The sequence below is a fragment of the Onychostoma macrolepis genome, chromosome 07 (assembly GCF_012432095.1).
Source record: "Onychostoma macrolepis isolate SWU-2019 chromosome 07, ASM1243209v1, whole genome shotgun sequence".
Lineage (NCBI taxonomy): Eukaryota > Metazoa > Chordata > Actinopteri > Cypriniformes > Cyprinidae > Onychostoma > Onychostoma macrolepis.
The window spans coordinates 14,854,925-14,882,260 of record NC_081161.1 but is presented as its reverse complement, the minus strand read 5'-3'; the positions used below and the strand labels follow the sequence as shown (position 1 = coordinate 14,882,260).

Below are 27,336 nucleotides of genomic sequence, written 5' to 3'. Positions count from 1 at the left end.
ACGCAAGCTTTTACCTCATTCCTGTTAATAGAGTGGTGGAACTATGATGTCACTTTGTAGGCAAAAACCCGGAAGCGAGTGCATTTTAGCATTTCCGGTTCCATCGTCCCAGAGTCAATGGGTTTTTTGAATGGGATTTTGGTTAAATCCCTTACATAAGGTCTGTGGTTCACACAGGCTCAAGATACTTTCATGTTTTATTCTACAACATAAAACACACCAGTTACACCCCACTTGTGATTTTTTAAAACCATTATATTTCTTAAAAAAGACGGTTGCTAACAAGTTGCTAAATGGGACTACAGGCGCTGTCGGAGACATTCAACGTCATCACGCCGAACAGTTTATCAATTTACAGTATTTTCCAATTGTAGTATAATTTGTAATTCAATCAATTGTAGAATAACCAATGAATAGTTTCTCGCATTTTATATTGTTGTTCGACAATGTTTTTTTGCTTTGCAACTAGAGGTCGACCGATAGTGGATTTTACCGATACCGATAGCTAGGTTGGACCACACTGGCCGATACCGATTAATCACGAAACGAAATGAACGAAAACTAAAATAGAGCTTTACTATTTTTAAAAACCAGTAACAGTACTGAACCATACTTTGTAAATGAATAAAAATTTAGTATTAATATTAATTATTATATTGATCATTAGTTATTTCATAGTTTACTAATGTTAAAAGAAGAAACTTTCAAATTAAAAAATTAAGCCTATTAGTAATAGTAAATGTTGAAATGAAATTAACACTCTAACAAGGAACAATACTTCTACAGCTTTCATTAATGTTACAAATGGACTCTTATTGTTAAGTGTTACCATTTAATTTCAACATGCTTAAAGATAGCCATCTTGAAATACCTACACAAGACCATATTCAAATTACATGCACAAGTTATTGATATTGTATGTATACTCTCACATTTTATTTTTGCTATTATAGAACACTGCACGATTATCTAATCAAAATTTAAAAAATATGCAAGTGACACACTGTGCAAAAGCGCAGCGCTGCGTCTTGGAGAAGTCCCACACAACAGACGTGTCACGTTCAATTCAAGCAGCGGTCTAAAACTTTATTATCACCAAACGGACATAAGTTTGCTTCAAGAATGAACTATGTGGCATAAATGAGTTTGTAGTTCGGTGTTTAAAAAAACAGAGTAAACGGAAAGAGAATGCGCAATCTATATTACAGCTCTCTATATGAAGCATACAGACTGTATTAGAGCCACAGAAAGACAAACGATTTGCTGAAAAATGCACAATACATAATTTATAGCCTAGGGTGAAGTCATTATGTAAATTAACAATGATTTGGGACAAATATAATGTTATTTAATGGAAAACTATGTGAATGGCGCTCTGTTCCGTGGCAGAATATTCTGTCGGCTGCATTTAAATGCACATTTGAAGTTTCCCGCTCTGTGCAACGCGCAGTGTCACATGCCAAAACAAACAACACGTGCTGTCAATGATTTCCGCCTCTAGAGGCCGCTCTCGTACTGTATAATGACAGCAGACCATTCTCAGCCACTCCAGCAACAGACACAACACGGAAAACTATCGGCATGGATTTTTGCCGATAACCGATAGTTCCGCAAATCAACTATCGGTGCCGATTAATCGGCAAAATCGATGAATCGGTCGACCTCTATTTGCAACACAAGTCTTCAGATGGAAGATGCTTGTTTTATCACTTACTGATGCGGAGACTCTGGGTTTGTACCATAAGGTAAACTCATATCAATCCACATTTACCGGCTTTACGTGGTGAAAGTGAAACTTTAATGATGCATAGTGCTTAAAGCCACGTTACAATTAAATGTTTACAGCCGCATGAAGCTGTTAGAAAGCATATAGATTGAGGATTTCCTAGAAGCAAGGATAAAATAACATTTTGCCCAACAAAATGATAGCTGAAATGTGGTACTTTGTTCACTAAAATAAGTTTAATCTTACCATATCCAAAAACTCGCTCACTCTGCTGTAATTTAATAGATTAAATGCACTCAAATTTTATTGAATAGTACGTGGGGATACATTTTTAAATAAAATATTCATATCAATCAAGGATTTATTTACTTATTTCGAAATGTACAGAAATACGTAGTTTCAAATGTCCTTTAGTTAAGATTATTTCATTTATTCACAATACTATTTATTACTAATGTCTCATTTCAGTTTTAGTTTGGCTCTAGTTTTGTATTTATTCCAGTTTATATGAAACGGTTCATGTAGCGTGGATTAAAATTCATATACAGTGTAAATCCTTTTCACTGAACGTTAAAAATAAGTTTGAAAAAGTTGTCAGAAGCACGGTGGTCGTGACGTTAAAGGCGAGTGACCGTGGTGCAGTAGTTCGTTTATAGCCTAAGTTTAGCTTTTTAGTTCTGGCGCTTTTATTTAAGCTTCAAAATTCGTCGAAGTTATATTATTTTGTGAAGATTATCTTGATGGACAAAACGTGTAAGTTTCATGAACTATGATTGAACACAGAGCTTTTTTTTTTTTTGCGATTATCCAAAAGCCTATGGAAAAATCCTATTGGCTTTTTGTCGAGGGAATCAGTTTCATGCTAACAGCCGATCCGCCTACAAAGTGACGTCATAGTTCCTCCACTCTATTGAAGGACTTCAAACATGCTCAGTTTTTTTTTACTCTGCTGTGGTCATGGTGGCTAACTCCTCCTCTTTAGCAGGTGATTGATGGGGCTCTTGGTGAGGCCGCATTTTAAAGAACTTTCTGCATCTCTGCCAAGCAACTCAGACTGTCCCACTCATCTTAATTAGTACCACAAAATCTTAAAAAAGGCCAAGCCTCTCCAAACATTTTGTTAAGGGGATATTTAATTTTTTTTCCCATTTTGGATGATATTGTGGATGGTTAATACTTGTAGTTCTCTATTGCTTGAAAGCAGTTGATGCATATTTTGTATGAAAAAGTGAAAAAGTGTGGAACGTCAACAACAACAAAAAAAACATAGTTACATTATTATGGGTAATTCTGTAAAATTATCTTATTTACTTGTAGTATCACAATTAACACATCACAGTCCCACTTTCCCATTGTTCTTCCAAAATAATTCAGTTTTAAACAAATGTATTTATTAGGAATTATTATCAAAGTAGTGTAAGAAATATCTGCTGTGATTTGAACACGGCACTGATTGTCTGAGGGATTTCTTCTTTCACTGTGTGACTGAAAGCAAGGTCGTGATACTACTGAGTTTTATATCCCCGCCGCTCGAACTGTAAACAAAGGGCTCATAGACTGGACGAGTCATAGCACGCTGGAACTGTTACTCGGGAGAAACCGCAGGGAACGATAAAGGTCGTAAATATTTGCCGTTGCCGGGGTCCGGAGCTTGGTGGGGGGAGATCGCTCTGCAAATAACACGGGGCATATAATCGGGTGGATGGGAGCCAGGATGTTTTTATGCTTGCTTTAACGCAGATTATATTACACCCTAATTAAACATTCTATTCACATTGGGGAACCCCATGGACACCATTCTCTTTAATAAAGGCCTGTTTGAGTTTTGAACTTAGGGCCCCGCTATGTGAATTCAGTCGAGTCTGTCTCCTGCAGTCAGGAGTGGAAGGAGGTAGACGCTCACTCTGTCTGCCTCTCCATCCTGTGTTCCCTCAACCCCCTCTATTTCTGTTTTTTGTATAAACTTGGAATGAGTCATGAAAAATGCACACTCAGCTGTCTAGCGCCTATGCTGGAAGATGGGATAACATCAAAAGATTGCATTAATGCGTTAACATGATCATTAGCTTAATTTAAAAACATTTCACCGTTTGGCCTGGTGTGTTAAGGGACTGCTTTTTCTTTGAATGTCACAGCCGAACAGCAGTGGCCAGGTACTGGGGAAAGTGCCCGGTCACTTCACGCCGGTGTTGGCCCCCTCGCCCCACCACGGCACTGTCAGACCAGTGTCTCTCTCGATGGCTGACACCAAGCCAATCACCACATCCTCAGAAGGTGAGTTAATCTCGCTTCTGCACTACCGTTAGGAATGTTATGAGAACATTTCTTTTCACATTTGAAAACAGTGTTCTGCATAGTATTTTTGTGGAAAAAGTACAGACCCCAAACTTTTGAACACTGATGTATTACTTTTCAACACAAGCTTTATTAATATATTTAATACTGATTGAACGTGTGTGGTATATTTAGGTTATTCAGCTCCAGGAACTCCCACTGCCAACCGTTTTGTGGGACTGAGCTCCAGAGACCCAGCCTTTCTTCACCAGCAACAGGTGAGACATGACCCATCCCCTTTACCTTTCTCTTTTTCCTCCCTGTCCCTTCCCCTGTTCTCTCTCAAATCCCCATCCAACTGTTCTGTATTCCCAACAGGGGTCAGAGCTGTCAGACAGGTAGCCCATCAAATAACCTGGTCATGAAGTTTAGGCACTGTCGTGGCCCTGTAAAGATACAGGACTGTTGAGAAAGAATGAGGAGGAAACTCTCTGCCTGTGTCAGCATTTGTTAATCAACTGTGTCTGCTGGGCACATATAGCATATTTTGAGATGCTGCGTAGAAAGTGTTTAATGCCATAGACATTCCTGGCAAGATTTTCTCTGTTAGTCACTGTTATTGAGCATGTCTTTCCACTTGCTCTGTAACCACAGTCACGTTTAGAGGTTTATGGTTTTGCAAGTGTGGGTTAATGTCACTTTTACGAGGAATCTGTTGGTTTCCATAAATTCATAGATACAGAGTCCAAATTCTCAGAAATAAGCTAAGATTAAACCTTTTTTAATGTATTTCCATATAAATACTCTCAAAATACAAAATATCAAAACAACAAATGATGCTGAGACATTTTCTCAGAACAATTTTTTTTTTTTTGATTAACCAACTGGTTTCAGTCTGATTTTAGTGGATGTATGAGGTCACTTGCCCTCAGGTACACACAGGTGTCCTAGAAGAGTAACCAGAGGTGCCTCACATTAGCTATGGACATGCTCCACCATCATTTGACAACCAGAAAGTGTTCAAAGTGTCAAAATACTTTTTGGGGCTGCTTTTAAAATGTAGAAATGACATACATAATATGTAGTACGTAATGCTTATACTCAGTATAAAGTAGTTTCAGACAGTCCAATTTAATTCCATTTTCAACCATTTAGTTTATGTTAAAAAGTAATTGATGGATTTATACACAGCAGGGGACGTTTGTTGAACTTGAATTTTTATTGCGATCACCTCCCTTGAGACCCATTCCAACATAACATTTATCTTGTCTTGCAGTGTTAAAACTACTGTGAAACAATAGCTAGCATTGTCTTCAGATGGACATAATGATATACGGCTAAATGCAGTACTTAACTTGAGTGATTTGGTTTATGTCGGGCCTGGCTTATAAGGCATTTAGTGAAATTATCTTTTTTGGCAAAACATTTAGTATTGTAAAAAGAGTAATAAAGAGTAGTGTGTGTGTGTGTGTGTGTGTGTGTGTGTGTGTGTGTTTGCGTGCACAACAGTCTTCTGCAGCATGAAAGGGCTGGTTTGAGGCCAGTATTTTCCACCCTCCTCTAATTGAATTCATCTGCACGCGGCGACATCATAATTAGTGGTTTTCTCTTGCCCTGCTCCTGAGTTACAGTAATGGCAAGCCTTGCTTTTATTGCTCTCTGTTTTGGCATCCTTGGACAGGGCCAGTAAATGCACAGCTCACCAACAGTGACAATGCTGCAGGCCTCATTTAAAAAAAAATAAAAAAAAATAAATAAAAAACATGGGGATATTTTCTTCATTGAGAATTACTTTATAAAAATGCAGAAGTTCAAAGCGATGGACAGAAGGAGGAATTGATATTGATAAAAGGGATTCAGTGCATGAGCTGGATGAATGAGTGATTAGAATATCTTCTAGCAGGTATTGCATACAGGCACCGCAGCTGCTGTAGTGTCTCATACGGCTGGCTTAATGCCTTTTGTTTTAGCTCTAGTTCACTTAACCGGGAGAGGGATCAGATGTAGACAGGATGATATATCAACCATCCATCATGTTTATATAAGCCGGAGCTTTTGTTTGTCCTTGAAAGTGAGAATTGTATAGCCAGTCCCGACCCGAGTTAACCTGCGGCCATTGAGCAGGCGCTTTCGTTGGGTAAATAATGTCTCCCGTACACAGCAGCCTTTATTCTGGGTGATTTATCATAGGATATTATGAGATGTATTGACACCTGTGTTCCCCTGCTGGGCTTTTGTCAGAGCGTGCGGTGTGACACGTGGGGCGTATGGATTACAGCCGTCACCGTGGCGTCACCTTACAGACCCGTAGCACTCCTTTCCCAGCATGCTGTGGGGCAGGGTGCTGCCTACAGCTCAGCTAGGCCGTCTGGAAACTGGGAAAGCTCCAGACGCTCAGCGGGACACTTTCTTTCTTTCTCTCTGTTGCCTAATGCCTCCTCTCATTCTCTGACTGTTCATTCAAATCCAAGATTTTTTCTCTCTCTTTACCTCATTTTTTGTTCTTACTTTCCTTTCTGTCCTTTTTTCTTTTTCTCCCTCTCTCTATCTCTGTATTTCTCTTCTAGCATAGAGAGGGTCTCTGTATATGTTCAAACACACCATCACTGTAATGTCTCCATTACATAAACATTCATGCCTTGTCTTTAGCCTCCATATACTGGAGTCAGTAAATCAATCGGGTGTGTCCATACATAATCACTCCTCCTATTGGTCCCATAGCAACTGTTTGAGCTTATTTCATTTACAAGAACCATCTTTATGCTTATAGTGCCTATGTGAGATGTTGAGATGTTTCTCCTTCATATAATGTGCTTGTTGTCTGTTGTCGCAGCACACATGATGTATGACACTGTATGGTATGGTGCTCAGACTGTGAAGTGGCTGCTTTCAAATGGTGGCCATTAGAGTAATGGACAGTTTCCTGTTATAAGCCATAAAGAAAATTCATCCAAAGTAGTGACATTGTTGCAGAGAGCTGTGGCCGTGTGTTCATTGAACCTAAAAAAGAAAGCTTTAGTGGTCAACCGACATTGGTTTTTCAAAGACTGACACCGATATCTAGAAAGTAGGATGCAGAATTTAATTTAAGGCCAAACGAGACCTGCAAAAAAAAAAAAATCTGAATTTAAATAATTACCCCAAATTTATTACAGGCCAATATTTGGCCATTTTGAGAATATCAGCTTCAGATGATAACTGGAACCAACTGGCTGATCAACATAAACGTTGGGTATGAAAAATATATATTGTTTGCTTAAAGTTAATTTTTAAAATAATAATTTAATATGACTCACTACTCTAAATGATCAAATTATAGAAATTATAGAAACTAATCATTTAAAAAAGCAAAATGTATGCCTATAAATCATTCTAACCAATCTTTCCAAAAACAATTTTTATTGTTTTTTTTTTTTGTTTTGTTTTTTTGGCTGCAGAAAGAAATTAATATACAGCATATAAATGTTTAGATGATTAAACAGTTTAAAGATAAATAGATAGCAAGTGCAGTTATAAGTTTTGTCTAATGATTTGGTGGTATGATGTTCATAGAGCTAGATGTGCATATTTATATCTATAATGCATCAGACAGATAGCAAGTCAAGTCAAGTCACCTTTATTTATATAGCGCTTTTACAATACAGATTGTGTCAAAGCACTTAACAGTATCAAATTGCAGGATAGAGTGTCAGTAATGTATAATGATAAGATTAAACACTCAATTTTCAATTTTCAGTTAAAGGCATTTCAATATTGAATTCAGAGATGTCATTGTCTAGCTCAGTTTAGTTGTAGTTTAGTTTAGCAGACCATTTATTGACAGATGTCCTTATAGTTTGAACATCACGATAGCACTGTTGTTAAATCAAGTTCATTCACAACTTACTCCAAACCCAAACACACAGGGGAGAATGACAGATGAGAATTCATGCACATAACCAAGCAGCACCTGCTCTAGACTGATACCCCTGTGTATTGTGTTTGTGAAAACACCAATGAGGAGAAGATTTCATTAGACGCTTTCCCCAGGGGTTCATTTCTTTCAGCGTTTCCCTTCCGTCTCACCCTCGACCAGTGATCACAATCTCATTTGGCTTTATCAAATGCAAACATGCTAAAGCAGCCACCACTAACAGCTGTGAAGGTGCTAGCTGTGCCGTGGTGTACCTTTGTGATACTCTGGTGCCAGTGACAGATGGCACCTGTGATGAGAACACCACCGACCTCGAGTCTAGAGCCTATTATGCATTTAATAACAGACTATGGCATTTTATGCGTCACTGTGGTGTTTTAGATGTTCCATTGTACATGAGACTGTCAAGTTCAGCTAATAGCTGTGCTCTACTAAAATAAAAGAGAAATTGGAAACATCACGCTTGTGCTTAGGCTAAAATTCAAGGTATATTTGCAGAGGAGAAACTTCTTAACAAGTAACATTTTTTTTCTAGTTTTTCTTACACTTTCTAGTGTATATGTCTTTTGTGTTTTCGACCTGTTCAAACAAATCTGAAGACCTGAAATCACCCCTCTTAATCCCCACTCTTAATACCCTCAGTAAAATTGTACACTGAGGATACACGCAATACAACACATCTAGGAGCCTTTCAGCACATATTGTATGAGTGAATGTTTTTTCAATGTGTGAGGTCGACCAAAACAGGATGAAGGAATGTGCACTACCAAAACAGTCTGATAGCTGACCTCAGACTTTGCCCCAGTGCCATTGTTTTCTGGCTTCAGGTCACTCGAGAACGCTCTCTTTCTCTCTCTCTCTCAATCTCTCTCAGACACACACATGCTTATTGCTAGAGTTTGTTGAAGTAGGATTGGCAGTAGGCTACTGAGGGAGGTGGATATCCGCATGTAGAAATGTGAAAATACCTCACATATTTTTCTATAGTTACTCTTCAGAACAAATCGAGCTTTAATGGCACTTAACTTTTTTTCAAAAGCTTAAGTTCGGAGAATCTAATGCCCGTTTACACTAGTGCGTTTTTGTTTTAAAACGGCTTTTTAGAATGAAAATGATCCCCGTTTATACTGCCGTTTCCGCTGCATTTCAGAAACGATCTTGTTTACACTACACAACTGAAAACGCATGTCACATGACCATTCATCCAGGTACAACCATAGATATGTATAGGTAGATTTCCTATTATTTAGATGGCGGACGCGGATGGCTAGCAGCGGTCGAATGGGGAATCTACCCATACATATCTATGGGTACAACAAAGAGCATGATGTTATTGTTTACACGGTCGTCAAGGATACGCAGAGCGAATGTGGGCAGCCACGCCATCGTTTTTAAAAGTCTCTGTTTTGGTCCATTTACACTGAAACGCAACCCCGGAGTGTTTTCAAAAGTCTCAATTTTCGACCTTGAACATGCTGCAGTAGTGTAAACGATAGGCATAACCGTAGCAAAAGTTATGTGTTTTAAAACGAAAATGCACTAGTGTAAACGGGGCCTAATTCTCTCCGTCAGAGAATCCTTTGATAAAATAATGCATGTGACCCGTGCTGGCAAAATTACTCGGAATATGCTCTGACTAATTTTGAGCTAATGTACAGATGAAAAAATATCAATTTTTGTTTCATTTCAGGTTTTCACAAAATGAGTTCATTAAACCCTCGTCTAGCAATCTCAAGGCCCCAAATAGTAATTAAACATCTAAAATTTTCTTTATTTGTACGTTTTCTGAGAGGAGTACCTTTTTCTCTGCTCGCTTCTCGTATTGCCACTGACTGACATTCGAATCACACACATAATGATGCTTCTGCCAACGTGCGATCCCAATAAATATACGCACAGTATACACAGAATTACAGTATTTAAATAGGCTATTCACGCAAACATAGGCCCTGTCCCAAATGGCACCCTAAACCCTCACGGTCTTCTTCAGAGTCCGCACTTTTGTGACGTAATGCCGCTTTGATTGCTGGGTAGAGGTCGGCTGCATAGCTTGCGGGCTCAGTAGAAGTGCACATCGAGGGGTTGTGGCAAGAAGGGATACAGCTCTGACTGGAAACGAACAATGAAATTTAATTTTCTACCTAACAGATTTTGTTTTATTAACATCTACACCTACCCCAAACCTAAACCTACCCCTTACAATAATGAAAAAATAGTAATTATTGTTGTACAGTGTGACAAAAATTACACTGTATTGATGTGCGCATGCCCAGTAGCACCATACGTATCCCTTCTAGCCTTAACCCATCGAGGGCGCTCGTGAGCACCCTTCTGAATGCTAAAATGTGACCCTGGACCACAAAACCAGTCTTATGTCACTGGGGTATATTTGTAGCAATAGCCAAAAATACATTGTTTGGGTCAAAATTATCCATTTTTTCTTTTATGCCAAAAATCATTAGGATATTAAGTAAAGATCATGTTCCATGAAGATATTTTACAAATTTCCTACCGTAAATATATTAAAACTTAATTTTTGATTAGTAATATGGATTGCTAAGTACTTAATTTGGACAACTTGAAAGGCAATTTTCTCAGTATTTTGATTTTATTGCACCCTCAGATTCCAGATTTTCAAATATTTGTATCTCAGCCAAATATCGTCCTATCCTAACAAACCATACATCAATGGAAATCGTATTTATTCAGCTTTCATATGATGTATAAATATCAATTTAAAAAAATTTACACATATGACTGGTTTTGTAGTCCTGGGTCACAAATGATGAATGGGATACCCTACGATCTCGTGGAATTAACGTGAGACCGTTAATATTAATAATATTAATGATAATATTAAAATTGATAGTAATAATAAATGTTACTTGAGCACCAAATCAGTAGGCCATATTAGAATGAATTCTGAAGGATCATGTAACATTGAAGACTGAAAATTTAGCTTTGCCATTACAGAAATGAATTACATTTAAAAATATTAAAATTGTAATCATATTTAACAGTATTACAGTTTTTACTGTATTTTTGACCAAATAAATGCAGCCTTGAGCATAAGAGACTTCTTTCAAAAACACTTACAATCTTACAACCCCAACTTTTGACAGGACCCCCAAGCTAGGCCCGGACTGGCCATCGGGAGCAGGGTGCCCTGTTTTTAATTTTGTTTTAATTTAAATTTTTTTTTTAGTTATTACAACCTGAATGTTGGGACGTTTTTTAAATTAAAAGACTTTCAAATCACATGAGCCAGTATTTTATTCACAATAGAAATTTTACAATTTTATGCACAAAATGAGCTCATTTCAAATTTGATGCCTGCTGTAGGTCTCAAAATAGTTGGGACGGGGGCATTTTTACCATGGTGTAGCATCTCCTCTTCTTTTCAATATAGTTTGAAGACGTCTGGCCATCGAGGTTATGAGTTTCTGGAGTTTTGGTGTTGGAATTTGGTCCCATTCTTGCCTGATATAGGTTTCCAGCTGCTGAAGAGTTCGTGGTCATATTTTTTGTTTAATTATGCGCCAAATGTCCATTTTAAATGAGCCTTGGCCCACAGGACACGACGGCGCTTGTATTAGTATTCCACAATCTTTTTCCGCGCTCTTTCAAAGATTGGAGAGCCTCTGCCCATCTTTACTTCTGAGAGACTCTGCCTCTCTAAGACATCCCTTTTATAGCTAATCATGCTACAGACCTGATGTCAGTTAACTTAATTAGTTGCTAAATGTTCTCCCAGCTGAAAATTTTCAAAATTTCTTGCTTTTTCAGCCCTTTGTTGCCCTCGTGCCTTTTTTGAGACCTGTAGCAGGCATCAAATTTGAAATGAGCTCATTTAGTGGATAGAAGTGTAAAATTTCTCCGTTTAAACATTTGTTATGTTGTCTGTGTTCCATTGTCAATAAAATATTGGCTCATGTGATTTGAAAGTCTTTTGTTTTCAACATTTCCGGAATTCGGGTTGTATTATTAATATTTTATATTTTTGCCTTCTCAATGTACCAAAGGGATCATTTCAGATTTTGTCAAATCGATGATAAATCACAAATCGGTTAGTCTTGACTGGCAGCCCTGCGCTATAGGAATCAGCATGCATCTGTTCCGCGCTTCCGTCAAACGGTTCCGAACAGAGTCGATGCGCGGGACTCGATGAAGGAGGGGAAGTGGTCAGAAGAAGCAGCGAAATGTAGCAACATCACTGACCTGTTCAGGGCTTCAGGTGCAGGTCAATTTCATCTGTAAATACGCTAAAGGATTTTGTCTTTATTAACCTAGTTGAGTATTAAACTACTAGCACCTGTTAGGCTATCTGGGCACCCCATTCTTATCATCATTCAGAATACTTTTATAAAGGATATCATTATCGATTGGAAAGTTACATTAATAAATATGGACTTATTGTATAGGAAGGGAGGGAGCTTGAGCAGACAGCAACACAGAAAATATCACAGCCTATAATGCAATAGCGTGTTTAGTATTAGGATTTTTCAAAAAAGATATTGTACTGATTTTGACATTTAGACCCTTTAGAAAATGTGTTTTGATATATTTGTATGAAATAGCCTATAGGTTTAAAATCTTGGGTATTTAAGTCATTTTAAGATAAATAACATTCTGTGATAACAAATTATGAGGTGGTTGTTTTGCAACAAGGTGGACACATTTCTGTTCCTAATAGTAGACATGTTGGTGAAGAAGTGACAGGTACAAGAGAAAAATGAAGAGACAACCTTTAATTATTTACCCTAAGGCAATGATTTAGACCTTTTTACGAGATGGCCATTTTAATAATAGGGTTAGGCTATCTTTGATTTCGGAATTTGAAGTCGGTGTATAGGCTATATACGGAAAAAAGGGGCCAAAATTGTACCTTTAAACTTGTCACTGGAGCAGTACCCTTAAAAAGGATGCCTTTTTTACCCCTAAATATTAGTACCTTGTGTGTACAAATTACTATAATGTACTAATATGTACCTATTAGGGGTAAAAAAGGTACAAAGATGTTCTTTTAAAGGTACTGCTCCAGTGACAAGCTGTTGTACCCCAGTATGTACCCTTTTGGACTCTTTTTTTCTGTGTGGCCTGGATGAGTGTGAGATTTCCCGGCCTGAAATTGCGTCCAGTCCGGCCCTGCCCCAAGCTACAATTGAAGTTCCTGTACAGTGTTAGAGTTTCTCACCTGATTTATGTTTCTTTCACCCTGGGAAATATCAGATTATCAGACTAAATATTAGACTATGTGTATTTCAGCCACCCAAAACTCTTCGGGTGAGCATTAATCTTTGAAGTAAATATAGAAAATCAATTCACCTTCCTAGTTTTAATGCAACAGAATACGGATTTGATTTGGGAGTGTATAGGTGCTTTCCAGGAATGGCAAGACCTATTGACAGTCTGCCACTGAATATTAAGAGAGTGGCTGCACCTGATGAAGACTCGTTTACCACTTTTGTATGTGATGGGGTGGCATTAGCAAATGGAATGTTTCACTAAGTGTCAGGATTTACTCTGATGTTGTTTTTTTATGGATGGCTTCTCACACTTTCATGCATACAGCTTGTTGCATGCTTGTGTGTAAATATGACCATTTAATCCCCTCCCCCCCCTCTCATATTTACAATTTTAAAAAATTGGTGTTTTATTCAGTTGTGACCAAAAACAATCTGACTCTATTGACCAAGATAAGTCTCTCACATTGCATGTCTCAAGGTATGCTTCAGTGAAAACAGGTTGCTTTGACAATTTCTAACAGCAATTAAGTGATTGTAACTGCATGTACCACTTGGAATGCATGTGCCTCCTCCTATTCCAGTGCATTCTGGGATAGACGAATAGCTTCCATGTAACCCAGCCCCCATTTTTGTATACTAACCTCTTCTTTTGCTTTCAGGATGGTTAATAATTAGACCACTAATGGTATTGCATGACACTTGTGACTATTGCCTTTTGTTTATTTACATTTTGATGGCAACTTTCTTTAATGGAATCTAATTGTAATTTAAATTAGGCCCAGAACGTTAGATTTCAAATCTAATTTAGAATTATTAATCCTGACCATTAGTGATGGTGTTTTCTTAATCTATTCATGTAAGATTATCATCAGATAAATGTAAGAATATGTGTTGAGATGAGCTTAGGTCTTGCTCCAGGTCTTGTTGCATGCTAAATGTGTGTTAGTGCCGTTGTGCTAGCCCAGTTGTCTGACTGAGAGGTGTTTGATTGACAGCTGAGGATTTGTGACTGGCCCGTGAATCAAAACATCAGGTCATATGGCTCAGAGGAGGCTTTGGGGATTTCTTGGCAAAGGTAAACGTTTCCTTTATTTTCAACCCACCTCTCCATTAAATATTACCATGTACAACCTATATCTGCAATTGTCCAGCACCACTTCCAGTCCAGTCCAGATCAAGCCCCCCTTTTTCTGTGCTTTTACACTCATCACAAAAAATAAAAAATAAAATGAAAAATACAGACAAAAGCAGAAGTGTATTTGTGATGAATTTTGTTCATTCAATTTTGTTAATGCATCACTCATTTATATAATGGCTAAAATTGTCAAGATAAAGATGTGCAAACAACATGATAGAAAACTGAATATGTGCTTATTTTTGCTTTTTGACTTCTAACTATATTTCCAAATGTTTTAGGTCCATCTCATTTGCCCTTCATTAAACTTTGGTTTCTCAAAGTGTCATAAAGGGAACTTCACAAACCTTTTTCAGGCTGTTGCAAGACTGTGAACATCTGGATGAGCAATCTGCGGCCAAATTCATAGGAACTTCACAGTGAAATAACATGAGAGAATTATTCGCTGAAATTGGTGGATTTGATGGTTGTAGGTGCTACATGTGGATGCATTTAGAGATGCAGCTTCTCAGAGGCTTTGATATACTGGTGTAAAGCAGTTATTGTTAGCATGCTAAAGCACAGCTCACTAGAGCCATCTTCAAGTTAAATCTACTGATTCATTCAACAAATGCTGCTAAAAATATTTGAGCAAAAGCTTTACTAAGATAAACATATGAGATAAAATTATTGAGGTTGGATGACTATAGCCAGTCATCCTGTTTCAAACTAGTCATAAGACACATTTCACTAAGAGATGAATTTATCCCGTGTTAAAAACTACTATATATAAAAAAAATACAAATTAAAAAAAAACTATAATTTAACTATATAAATGCTTTTGTCATTCACTGACTGTTAGTGACAGACAGCATTTGATACAAATGGGTCTCAGAGGCAAGACTTGCTTCTGGCACCTTATGTGCCTCTGCCCATCTTAGAGACAATATTGTTTATGATTAATGATTTATTTAGCAGTATATTTGTAAAGTCACACTTGGTCAGCCTCCCTTGACATTTGTTGTCAGACTTCAAGCAGGCTATATTAATCAACTGTTCTTCTTCATAACTACAGTATATATCTATCTACTGTAGTTATAAAGAAGAACAGTTGATGAATTCATTAATCAGATATATTAATGGTTAACATCCTTACCTTCCGGAAAGTCAGGAAGTTAGAAAGATGATTACTGCTGGGAAAGAGCAGAACTCCAGCATTAGTGCAGCAGCATCTGTCTAAGGCTCACTGACAGGAGAGAGCTGCATATTTGCAAAGGTCACCGCTAAGCATGGGTTTTCAAAGCTGAGGCAGTCAAGACTGTTTACTCTGGTTAATAACCTCATCTGCCCGTCTGCATTAAAGCTTTGCACTGTTCTCATTTTTTTATTTTATTTATTTTTTAAATAAATGCCTTACAGTGAAAGAATTTTAAATTGAAATCAAGATCAATTCAAGAAAATTCTATTTCTTGAATCCCCTCTTCAGATGATAATGGATCATACAGGGCTTACACATTTTATGTTGCTGCCTTAGGCTAAAATGTTTTTTATTTTTTCTCCACATCAGTCTACATTCTCCAAATCAAAAAAACAGATTTGTGATAACTTCTTGTGTGCTTAGGGTGAATGTATGTTGCATGCAGTATATGTATATACACAAATATATTGTGCCTATAAATTTTGTTATTCATATATTATAGTCTATATCATTGCCACATATTTATGGCATTTTAAGGGAAAGCCATGTATTCTTAGAGTAGTCACTGCTACTATATGCAATCAAATCTTAGTGTAAGGTGGGCTTAGTGTGAGCAATATGTCCTTGAACTATATCCTCTTTCTTCCACTTTTGTAGTCTCTCCAGGTCTCTGCAGTGGGAAAGGGCTTGCTCAGCACTTCCTCACTGCAGTAACTCTGTGGAAAAGTCACACTGAACACACTCTCACTTCCTTCTGTAGGCATCAGGGTTACAGGCCCCTGCTTTCTTTCCAGCCCCTTTTCTGGCCTCCTAATAGACCACACGGAGTACGAGGGGAAAATGTTCCCTAGCAGTGGCTCACCCTTTTATGTTTTTTTATTTTATTTTTATGGCTAACATTATTGAGCATTGAAATACAACGCACAGATGTTACATTCAAAATATTCATTAAAAGTTTACTAATTATCATGTTTCTGTCAACTGCAAAAAACAAACTTACAACACAGTTGATAGAGGCAGAATGTGTGCTTTGTGCTTCAGATGAAGTTGACTTCAGGTCATTGACATTGGAAATGTGATTTGTCGGTTGCATGTACTAGCAAAGCTGCAGTGCCGCAGTGTGATGCATGCCAGTCCACAGCTCAACACAAATTGGATTCAAGCCAGACTTGCTTGTTGCCATCCTGTAGGAATTGGGTCAGCAATCCATTAAAATGGCATTAGATAATCTAATTTAGCGTCTGATTCCAAAATGAAGCAGGCCCATGCTTACTCCTGCAGGAGGGTGAACTTTTGAGATGAGACACCCATAAGCGACTAGTGAAGAAGCAAGAATCTGATAAGGGAGGAAAGTTGTTTGTTCTCCCTTTTATCCCACATAACACCCATCTCCCATGTGAAAGGGGCCCATCACATCTGCGCTTGTCTGGTAGCCGGGGAAACCAGACAGTAGGTAACACCAGACTGAACCTTGAACTTGGGAAACAAGGGGTAGTACCCCGCTCCATGGCAATCCATCAGACACTTTTTATTGATGCTGTGCAAAGGCAAAGTTTAGGGCAGTAGTACATGAGACAGTTTACGAGCTTGATGGGTGGTAGTCTGTTTTTTCTGGCCCATTAGTGATCCTTTTCCCAGATGCTTTTATTTCTTTGTGCTCACTTTCCCTGTCTAAGAGACCATTATGTTGTGTTTGGGATTCTGGTATATATGAACCAGCTCCTTAATTAATCTGACCATCAAGACTGGTCAGAATTCTTAAAAAAAAAAAAAAAAAAAAAAATTGAAACTGGTTGATTGGATTTTTTTGCAGATGGAAATATGAAAATGATAGTCTTTTTAGCAGGGCTGATTAGCAAGACACCTTTAAATGTAATAAATATAGTAAGTAAGAAAGAAAGAAAGAAAATTAAATACTGCATATTTAATGTAATGTTTTAACAGAAAGAAAACTCTTATGCTCACAAAGGCTGTACTTTATTTCTGTGATGGCAGAGATGAATTGTCATTACTCTAGTTTTCAGTGTCGCTTGATCCTTCAGAAATGTAATATTCTGATTTGGTGCTCATTTCAGTTATCAGTGCTGATAACGTGCTGCATGATATTTTTGCAGAAACTGCGTAATATAGTCAGAGAATAGTGAAGAGCATACACGTACATACATTGCCTAAGGTTCAAGAGATTTAGCTAGGGAAAAGATTATTTGGTGGTAGATATTGGTAGATCATATGACTACCTGGTACATACTGCTTGATTTTTCAGAAATGGGAAAAAAAAAAAAAAAAGATTTAAAAAAAAAATGCAGTGTGTAATTGTAATACCATTGGATTTTTCATAGGAAACGACGAGACTCTAGTCATCAGCTCAAGTCACAGGTAAATGCAACAAAGTCAAAATCAAGCCTTAAGTACTTTAATACTTAGTAAGTCAAGTCATAAATCCTCCAAACAGTGATTTAAGTCTGACTCTCCCATCCACATCTCTAAAACACTTAATCTCTCGTTTCCTGTTAGATGATTTCAAGCAAGCCAGGACAGCAGAGGGGCTGCAGGAAAGAAGAGAGACAGAACCCAGTTAGTCCTTCTTGTAATATATTTAACCCTTTTTAAAGAGAGTTTAGTCCACATTTGATTTAGTTTCCGTTGATACAACAACTTGACTCTCTTTGTGACTCTTTCTCCTTAAAGTCTGACAGTGTGCGCTGAAATCATAATTTGCAGCTCTTTTGTTTAAACAAGATTTCAGGCATTGGCTTCAAGTGATTTGTGTAAATCTCAGACTGAAGCCTTAGCTGCATTCAGGGTGACAGGCAGCCGTATAACCCCGGGCTACCTCAGGAAGAATAAAGTCACTGTTCCACATCCGCTGGGTCCCTGTCCTTCACCAGCCACTGGCTTTAGCCCTTGTCTCCCCCTCAGAAAACAAACAACAAACTCCCAAAGAAAAGCCCACTAAAGCTTTGCACCTGCATCCAAAGCAGTGAACCCAGGGAAAAGTCTTTGCACACAACTGTCTCCTTCCTTCTCCTCAACCGCCCTCCACCCCTCCCCGGGCCTGTCCCTTTTCTTTTTCAGGGGCAAAAAAGAAACGAGTGGGGGGAAAAACAAAGAGGTGGCTGTGTGCGCCGGGCACTGTTGACAGAGCAGGAGTACAGCCTGTAATCTGTGAGCAGAAAGATTGTGTTAGGCGATTGGGTGAGACAGGTATTTCAGACCAGGGCTAGGGAAAAGAAGGGGGGCATACCAGGGCTCTGGTTTCTGGCCTGTCTAATTATTCGACACATGTACGCACCATTCAGCTCCCCTGTCCTCCCCCCAGGGAACAACATGCTGTTTGTCCACCCCAGTGCTTTTGCAGCCGAGATTCGCACCACGGCTCGCAATTAACAGTCTCGTGTTGTTGTGCCATTAACGTGCTGAATGCAGATAGGAAAGTTCTGTAGACAGTCCCGCTGACTTAACCCTATTGATCTGAAAGTGGGTGTCAGCTGCAGGGGGCTGAGATGGGTGTGTGTTTTTCGGGAAACTTCCCCCGTGCATTTGCATTATGGTTGCTTTGTTTCTCTGGGATATCTTGTTTAATGGAAAGCGGTATTTTTCAAAAGAGGGTGGAAAAAAGTCTAGACCTGACATGGCTCTTTTTCATGAACTGTTTCAGATTTAAATAATTTGATGATGTTTAATGAAAACTTTAAATAAACATGTAGTAATGTAACTGTATTTTAAAACTGTGTGTGTGTGTCATGCCCACAGTAAGGCATCTAGAGTTACTTTGTAAACAGTATTTGTAATAAATACTGTAGTATTGTTTGTGATTAGTTGTGATCAGTCTAACGCATTTATCTTGTGCAATATATTTGAATAATTTTTTTAATGTTGATTTTAATAACTCTCATAAATCTGTCTTTCCCCTGTGTGTCTGCAGTCCTGGTACCTGGGCGAGCTTAATTCCATTCCAAGTGTCGAACGGGACTCCGATTCTGCCAACAAATGTCCAGAATTACAGCATAAACATCATTGGTGAGCCCCTCCTCCAGGCAGAATCAAGCAATTAAAGGGGGCCTAAAACTGGACCCAGGAGAGACAGGTCCTCGGACAAACCAGCAAGCAGCACTTATACAATCGACATGGACCTTTGTCCCAGCCTCTCAAGGACATTGGCTTAGCGCAGTAGAGTGAGTTGGGTCAAAGCGTTCTCTTCTGATATGAGCCACTCCACGCCAGTCAGTCATTGTGTAAAAAAGTCCCTGAACTGAGATACTGTGATCTTTACCATACAAACTTTAGATGCCTTACTGTATATGCATGACATGCTAGTCTCTTGTTAGTGTTTCTCTTGTTCTCATGTCACGATTACTAGTTTTGGTTTACAAAACGATTTAGAAGGGGTGATCACACAAGGGCTGGCTGATTGGATGGTTTGTAAAGCAGGCTGCAATTGGAACGAACTATCATCAAACAAAGGCTCATCGTATTCGTTACATAACCATAGGAACAATTTTCAATGAACTGAATGTTTCTATTTTCATATTACCCTCAAAATTTAATTTGCCCATGGTGCAAAATCTTTTGAATATGTAATCATGTCAATCCTGTACTAATTTTCTTTTAAGGTAAAGGTTGGAATTTACTATCCAGAGTTAAGAACTCTGAAAACTTTTTTTCCTTCAAGGAAAGAAAAAGCCTGAATTACTAGGTAAGAAATACTACCCTTTTTTTTTTATTTCCTTCGAAAACGATTTTGAGAAAAATAAGACAATATCTCACAAGAGGCAAGTGCAATTTAAATGATTTTACTGAAGGGAAGCTATCACAGTCTGTCTGCCCTAAGACTCTAAAGGAACGGGGAGTAAATGTTAATTTAACAAAAAAAAAACAAAAAAAAATTTAATGAAAAAAGTGAACCTAAATCATAAAAAATAAAACTTTCATCCTTGATTCGCGATACTAGGGAAAGCTGAGGGTGGAAGAGAAAAGTGGGATTGACAGCGAACGTTTACGTGAGCATAACTGAACATGAACAAGACAGCACTTACTTTGAGCCGTACCCAAACATGCGGGTAGTTTTTCTTTTTTTTATTTATTAAAATGAAAACAAAGTCGATGAAAAAAGACTCAGACACATAGCGTGTATAAAATGGCTTTTTTTGACATATTACTCACCGATCTAGATGCATGTTTAGTCAGATGTTGGCTTGTAAAGCTACTGTTTACATTTGATATCATGAGAAACAAGAGGAATGCAGGCTGGTGATGTGTATGTGTAAAGCTGTACTCATTTCAACACTAACCTGCAGGTTGAGGCGAGGTCTCAAGGTGCTTATTTCAAACCCACTTTGGTAGTTTCAACTGTCGCAGTCCCAGAAATCGACGATTGCTTCTTGGCATTTGCAATGCCATTGCCTCTCCAATCAGACATATTTATATAATTAATCTTTCCAATAATCTTAATTTGCACGAAAATATATAGTCCACATTACGTGCCTTGCCTTCGACTATAGAAAACATCACTACACTTGTTTTTGCTGCATTTATTACCGTTTTAGGGGAAAAAGTAACATTTTTATGATAAGAAATATTTTGTACTCTGGATGAAATTGTGACATTGATTTTTAGCTTCATTTACTACTTTATCTCACATTTAAAGTGCGTATCAAGGCTGTGTATAGTTGCCGTTCTAAAGTTTATAATCAACCAGCATTATTATTTTATTTTTTTTCCAGTATTTTGGTGGTTGTCATTTTTTGATTTTGTTGAATCATGTGTTGTTTGTTTGTTTTTCCATCTTCCAGTCATTATTGGGGAGGGCGGGTCCAGATTTATAAGAATTATGCAATACCAAGTTTTGCCTATGTAGGTAGTGCTTTTAGCTATGTGGATTATTAGAAGCTAGTACAGAAATACACATAGTTTAAACATTTATTTTCTTTCTATGTTGTTGTTGATGATGATGTTGTTGACATTGTTGTTATTTTCCATTCTTTTTTTTTTTTTTTTTTTTGGTAATTGACCAAAGTGGGAACTGCTTTCTATGCAGTGTGCGACAAGGTCTTTTTTCCCTTGAGTGTAAAGGCAGATAGGTGCGTAAGAGAGACGTTTGTTTTGTATTCTCTGCAAGGGGAGGCCTTTTTTCTACACTTTGAAGCATGTCTGCAAAGAAGGCACCATTTGGTCTAATATGGCTGCAAAGTCACTGATTTGTCTACTGTGACTAACAAACTCCTTCAAACTTCCCACCTGGGGTGCTAGTTTGACCTTCGGAAGAAGATGACTTTCATAGGGGAGACAGCTTGACTTGAGAGTGACAATCACCGGCGAATTATGCACACTAGGGCAAAGTGTTAAATGCTGGCATTTTTTTATCAGATAGCTTCCCTACCCTGTTCACCTTTTCCGGTTAACAATGTAGCTATATGCAATTCCCAAGTAAATGCCTTAAATTTTTACAAACAAGTGACTTGTTATAAAATGCGCTACAATCACTGTCACGCAAAGTTACTGCGTGTTAGATCTGTCACAATCAGTAAATTTCACTGTTTTTTATTCTTCCCTTTGAAGTGTTAAAATTTACAGCCTTATTGAGATCACAGTCCATAGACAAATACCCCCATGGGGAGAATCAATTTTATATTTATCCCAAGTTATATATGGTTATTTTCAATATCCGGTGAAAGGGAATAACTTAATGCTCTTATGGTCTTGAGGATCACAAACATGGTTTTGCACCTACAGCATATAGGCAATCATCCACCCACAGTGTCTTTCAGTTAAAGTTTCAGTTTTTTAAAGAAAAAACAAAACAAAAACTCAGGCGTTTTGCTTAACAGGGCATTACCAGCATCAATTAATGGATGGCCTCTTTATAATAACACTTCTTATCACCATGGTTTTAAATTGTAGCCCTTAAATCACTATTCAGTCTGTTTCTGAGACCTCAAGTCAAGCTGAATCTCTCCTCCTTCACTGAGATGTTTTTTATTTTTTATTTTTTGTCATATATGTGATTAAGCTAGAAAAAAAGCCACCCTGTTCAATGTGCACTGTTTCGTCTTTTTGTTGTTGTTCATTTGTGAAAAATAAGTGCTTTGCAGCCTTCTGGCCGTTGGCAGTGCCACTGAAGTGCATTTCCTCCTGGAGTGGTGGGAGTGTCAGGGTCATAGAATCATTCTCATGCTGGAAGTCGTGAAGGAGGCCATAGGTAGGGGTCATCTTGATGACCATTGTAATAGTTTGGCAATAGCAATAGTTTCAGTAGTAATCGGTGTGGGTTGAAAATCTGCTCTGGCAGCTTTGTGCACCGTGTTTGTAGATGAATACGTCAGTGTGTGTTTCAAGATGATTCTGACACTATGAAAGGAGAGTACATGAGGCTCTTTCTATTGAAATGCCTTCCTTGTTGACAAAAGTGTGTACACTGTAAATTTATCTTTCCCCGTTTGTAAAAAAAAAACTTTTGACATGTATTCGTGAAAGTGATGTCCATATTTTTTAGTGAAACACAAAAGCATTCAAAAAACACAAAATAATGTTTTGACTTTAGATTCGTGTTACGACTTAACAGCTGTCCAATACAGTACATAAAAAGGTTGAATATGTAATTCTTTATTTTTATTTTGCTGTACTTATAAAGTGGAGTGAATTCCTGTATGGGACTGTAAATGTTTAAAACAAAATGATGAAGGTCTTTTGTTGTTTTTCGTGTTGAGTAACTTGGATCCTTGAGACATTTCATAAATGTTTGAAGTGTTGTTTTGTTAGTGTGGCCATAGAGTGTGTGTGATGTGATTATGTGATATTGAAAACAGGACAAGATGAATAATGTTTAAATTTGTAGGGTCATTATTTTAATTTGTTTTATTATTTTTTTTTATTTTTATTTTTTTGTTATTTTGATCCGTTGGGGAACTCCTAGTCACTTTAGTATAAAGGCACCTGATTTGAGTCTCCCAACAAAAAATACCAGGGTAATGTCGCTACACAACTTCACAGATTGTTCTGCTGTCTTGTGCAAAATAAAACGTGCGTTATTTCCCCCGTCAATAGAGGCTGACCCACTGATCTCATGTACAGAGATTTTTCTGCTGTGCCGACAACGGCATGTAGGCACCTCCATTCTGCAGTGTTTACATTTGTCTGCCGTGGGCAGCGATGAACATGTTAGAATGAATGCTGCATAGTTTTCAGGGCAGGCTCGGTACTCCCAGAAGCCTTTGTGTGGACCCACAGATGTCTTTTCCATGTTGCCATCACGGGAGAAAAACAGATGAGCATTTGCACTTTCTGCAGTTCCCACTACCCCTTTCATTGGCACATTGTTTGTTGTTTGGATTACGTCTAGCTAGTGATGATGCTCTGATTAGCCTGAGTGTTCGTATCTAGTTGGACTGAATGTTGTCAAAGTAGCTTGGAGCACTTCCCCTCACCATAGTAGCGATATACAGCAGTTTCTTTTTTCAAAGGGCTGATCTTTTAGAAAATAGTCTTTGTTGCAGAATTCAGTTGTTAAAAGCAGTAAGTGGTGATGGCCTGGTAAAGCTGTAAAAGCCAAGGTCATGGCTTTTGAGAAGCCACATGGAAGTAATGTATGCAAGGAGGACTAGTGGAACTCATTCGATGTGTATTTTCAGCTCTTCTGTGCGTCAGTGCAGGGAAACGACAGGACATTTTCGTCCACATCTATTCTCATATTTCCATTTCTAGGGCATTTACAACAGCATGAGTGATCATTGACATAACAGTAACATAAAAACCAGCATATTATGAGATGTTTACCAAAAAAAAACAAAAAAAAAGAGAAAAAGAAAGAAAAATATTTCAAGCAGTGCCTGTTTCAGCTCAAAGTCTCAGTGGACTTTCCATTGTAAATATGAAAACATGGAATTTTCTTTAGGGAATACAAAAAAACAGTCAACACAGAATCTATGGGATGCCTCTTCCCATGTTTTAATCCCCCCAAAAGTTTCTGCTTGTTTTAATTATTTTTATTTTTGTTTTTTGGTCTTTGTTCTGTGTTTGTTTGTTTTTTTGTGCTTTGTTCAATTTTGGATAATTTTGTCAAATGGGATACCCCAGTCTCTATTTAACAGAGACCCAGTAATAGTTTGGCAGTGTGTTTCTCTAGACTACACTTAGTACTATAGTAGATGACAAAAATGTCAGGTGAAAAAAAAAAAAAGATTGCCGGCTCCACAGCAGAGTTGTTTTATTTTTTTCTTTTGCTTTTTGAAGGGGGGAGGGGGTCTTGTGACACTTTTATGCCCGTTGCAAATTCAGTGGTATTATGGTAGGTGGGTTTATAACATGACAACAACACTAACACCAACAAATGTTGTAAAGTCATAACGATTATTAGTAGTGATTGTGGAAACACAGCATTGTATGCAAATATTAATGTATGTTCTGAATGTACATTATAGAATCAATTTATCAAGTTTTTGTGCTTTTACTCACAGTTTAAGAAAAACAGGTGTCCTTCAAGAAGCTGTATAGTGAAGGCCTTGTTTTATTTTCTTCTGTTGATTTCAAGCTTTTCCGTTTTCACAGCTATAAACAGTAGGCACTGCCTTGCCTTCGAGCTGGTTGCAGTTGTTGCAGGGGCTAAAAATGCCACAAGATTACAAATGAGTGTAAATAACGCTTGACTTTTTTGTGATTGTTACTGTTATATCCAGCCTATACTGCTAGCAGCTGTTTTTACTGCAGTCAATTACTGGAAGTGGATATATTTCCTATGCAAATCTGTTTAAACAATAAAATGAGCTATGCTACAAAGCAACTGTTGTTTGGACTCATTGCTTTTTCATTGTTGTATGTTTTTTCTTGAAGAAGTAATATATCAATGACTAGATATGAAACTATTGTTTGTAGGTGAAATACAATGTCCCATATTGTTTCAAGTGAAAAATATAATCACACTGAAATCATTCCTTCTGTGGTTTTCTTTAAACCAAACGTAGCCAAAGCATCAAACAACTCGATGGGAGCCTTAGGCAAATCTCGGCATTTTGGGCAAAGACTACAGTGTATGTGCAGGAAAAATGCTTTTTGCTTAACCAGTGTTCAAGTTTTTATGGATAGGAAGATGTGCACACAAAAGCTAGACTGATTTGACTCAGAAAAACAGCAAATACCCACCACTGGGTCCCCTAGATAAGATATAAGCACTTTGTATAGCACAGCAGCTCTTCTGCTGTAGTTCACTGAGGCCTGAGGATAAGACAGTTTAGGCCTTTGTGGATGTCATGTTGGAAGAACATGAAAACCATGGTCCTGCTGTCTGCTTATCAATTAGGTCGAAACAAGCACCTGGCCGTGGGCACAAACAGAGTTTGTTTGGCTGCAAAAGAAAAACAATGTGGTGCTGTGCTGATATAAAATTACCCCAATGCATAATGGTTATCATTACACCATTTATCAAAATTGGCCAGTTAAGTAAACATCTGGCTTCAATAGTGCGGCTGAAGTCTGTAGGGTTTTGGCTCTCAGAGTGTCTCACATATTTTCCAAGGCTTTCTTTTTTCTATCAAGGCCTGCTGTTGGTGATCTGATGATGTTGATGACCGATAATCTTTGGCGGGGAATAGGCACAGCAGAATTCTGGGTGATTGGCTTTGCAGAGAGAGGCAGCTGAAGGTTGGGTGTAGTGAGCCCTGTCATGAAACAGAAGGTACAGAATGGACATGAAGACACCCAGGGGACCAGGTGCATAAACTGCTAAGACATGTCTTTTAAGTTAGTCTTTTTCTTTTGTTTTTTGAATATATTTAATTTTTTTTTGTTAAAACTGCCAGTTCGTCATACTAGTCAACATAATTCTCAACATAATTTTTATTGTTATTATTATTATTATTCCGTAAGAATGCATTAAATTGCTAAAAAATGACAACATAAAGACTTTTACATTGTTACAAAAAAATAAATTTCAAATAAATAAAGGTCGTTCTTTTGAACTTTCTATTCATCAAAGAATCACAATTTCCACAAAATATTATGCAACATTTTTTCGCCATTTATAATAATAAGGAATGTTACTTAAGCACCAAATCAGCATGTTAGAATGATTTATGAAGAATCATTTGACATATTCAGCTTGGAAATTCAGCTTTGCCATCACAGGAAATTTTAATAATTTTTATTTATTTATTTTGTTTAAACAAGGCACTATAAATTAATAACTTAAAGAAAAATTAAAGTTGATCACTCTCCTTTCAAAATTAGCTTTATGCAAAATTATCTTTTGTCACATACAATGGAATATATATATATATATATCAGTCATGAAATGTCTTGAGATAATTTCAGAAATACATAAGACTCTGTCTGTAGTGCGACACTTTTGATTGCAAGTGTGGGATACCTATTAGATGCCAGATTAACTTGAATATTTTAGTAATTAATATGCTGAATAACTTGTCTGTTTTGTGAGGGGTCCACGGTAGATGGGAGCGTGGGATTTTATCATGTCTCCGCATCAGCGGGATGTGTGTGTACAGAAACAGGTGTTCAGCATTAAAGTGTTTGTGTGTGTACAGGGGGGTGGGGTGAGAGGGGACTTTGATACAAAGAGAAAACACAACGTCCTTGTCTTGAGAAGTGGCATGCAGTGAGTTGTAGTGGTGGGGTGGGCTCTTGGGAGGCGGGTGACTGAATGGTCCTCTCCTCCCCTGTGAAACACTCAGGATTAGCTCCTTCACTTTCCCACAGACCGACACCACTAAACACACACACACGCACCCCTCCCACTCAGGCGATTTGCATATGCCACAGACAAGGGAGGCAACAAACAAACTTCATATTGAGCCGTGACTGGCTGTTCAATAGATTTCACCCACTCCCACAGCATCATTCTCACACAGCCTTGGGTTT

The 27,336-nt window shown here is 37.9% G+C and overlaps 1 protein-coding gene across 16 annotated transcripts in view; it reads left to right on the top strand.

Annotated features, from left to right (window-relative positions):
* LOC131543557 (nuclear factor 1 B-type-like) overlaps positions 1-23,291 on the top strand; it is a 96,078-nt gene extending 72,787 nt beyond the window's left edge. For 8 of the 16 annotated variants that reach the window (XM_058780996.1, XM_058781001.1, XM_058780995.1 and 5 more), the window contains 6 exons: positions 3,862-4,000; positions 4,196-4,278; positions 14,155-14,234; positions 17,811-17,847; positions 17,986-18,045; positions 19,397-23,291. In XM_058780996.1, coding sequence (XP_058636979.1) covers positions 3,862-4,000; positions 4,196-4,278; positions 14,155-14,234; positions 17,811-17,847; positions 17,986-18,045; positions 19,397-19,495 — 498 coding nt within the window. In that variant the 3' untranslated portion in view covers positions 19,496-23,291. The other 8 variants (XM_058780998.1, XM_058780997.1, XM_058781010.1 and 5 more) reach the window with 4 other exon arrangements.
* The last annotated feature ends 4,045 nt before the right edge of the window (positions 23,292-27,336 follow it).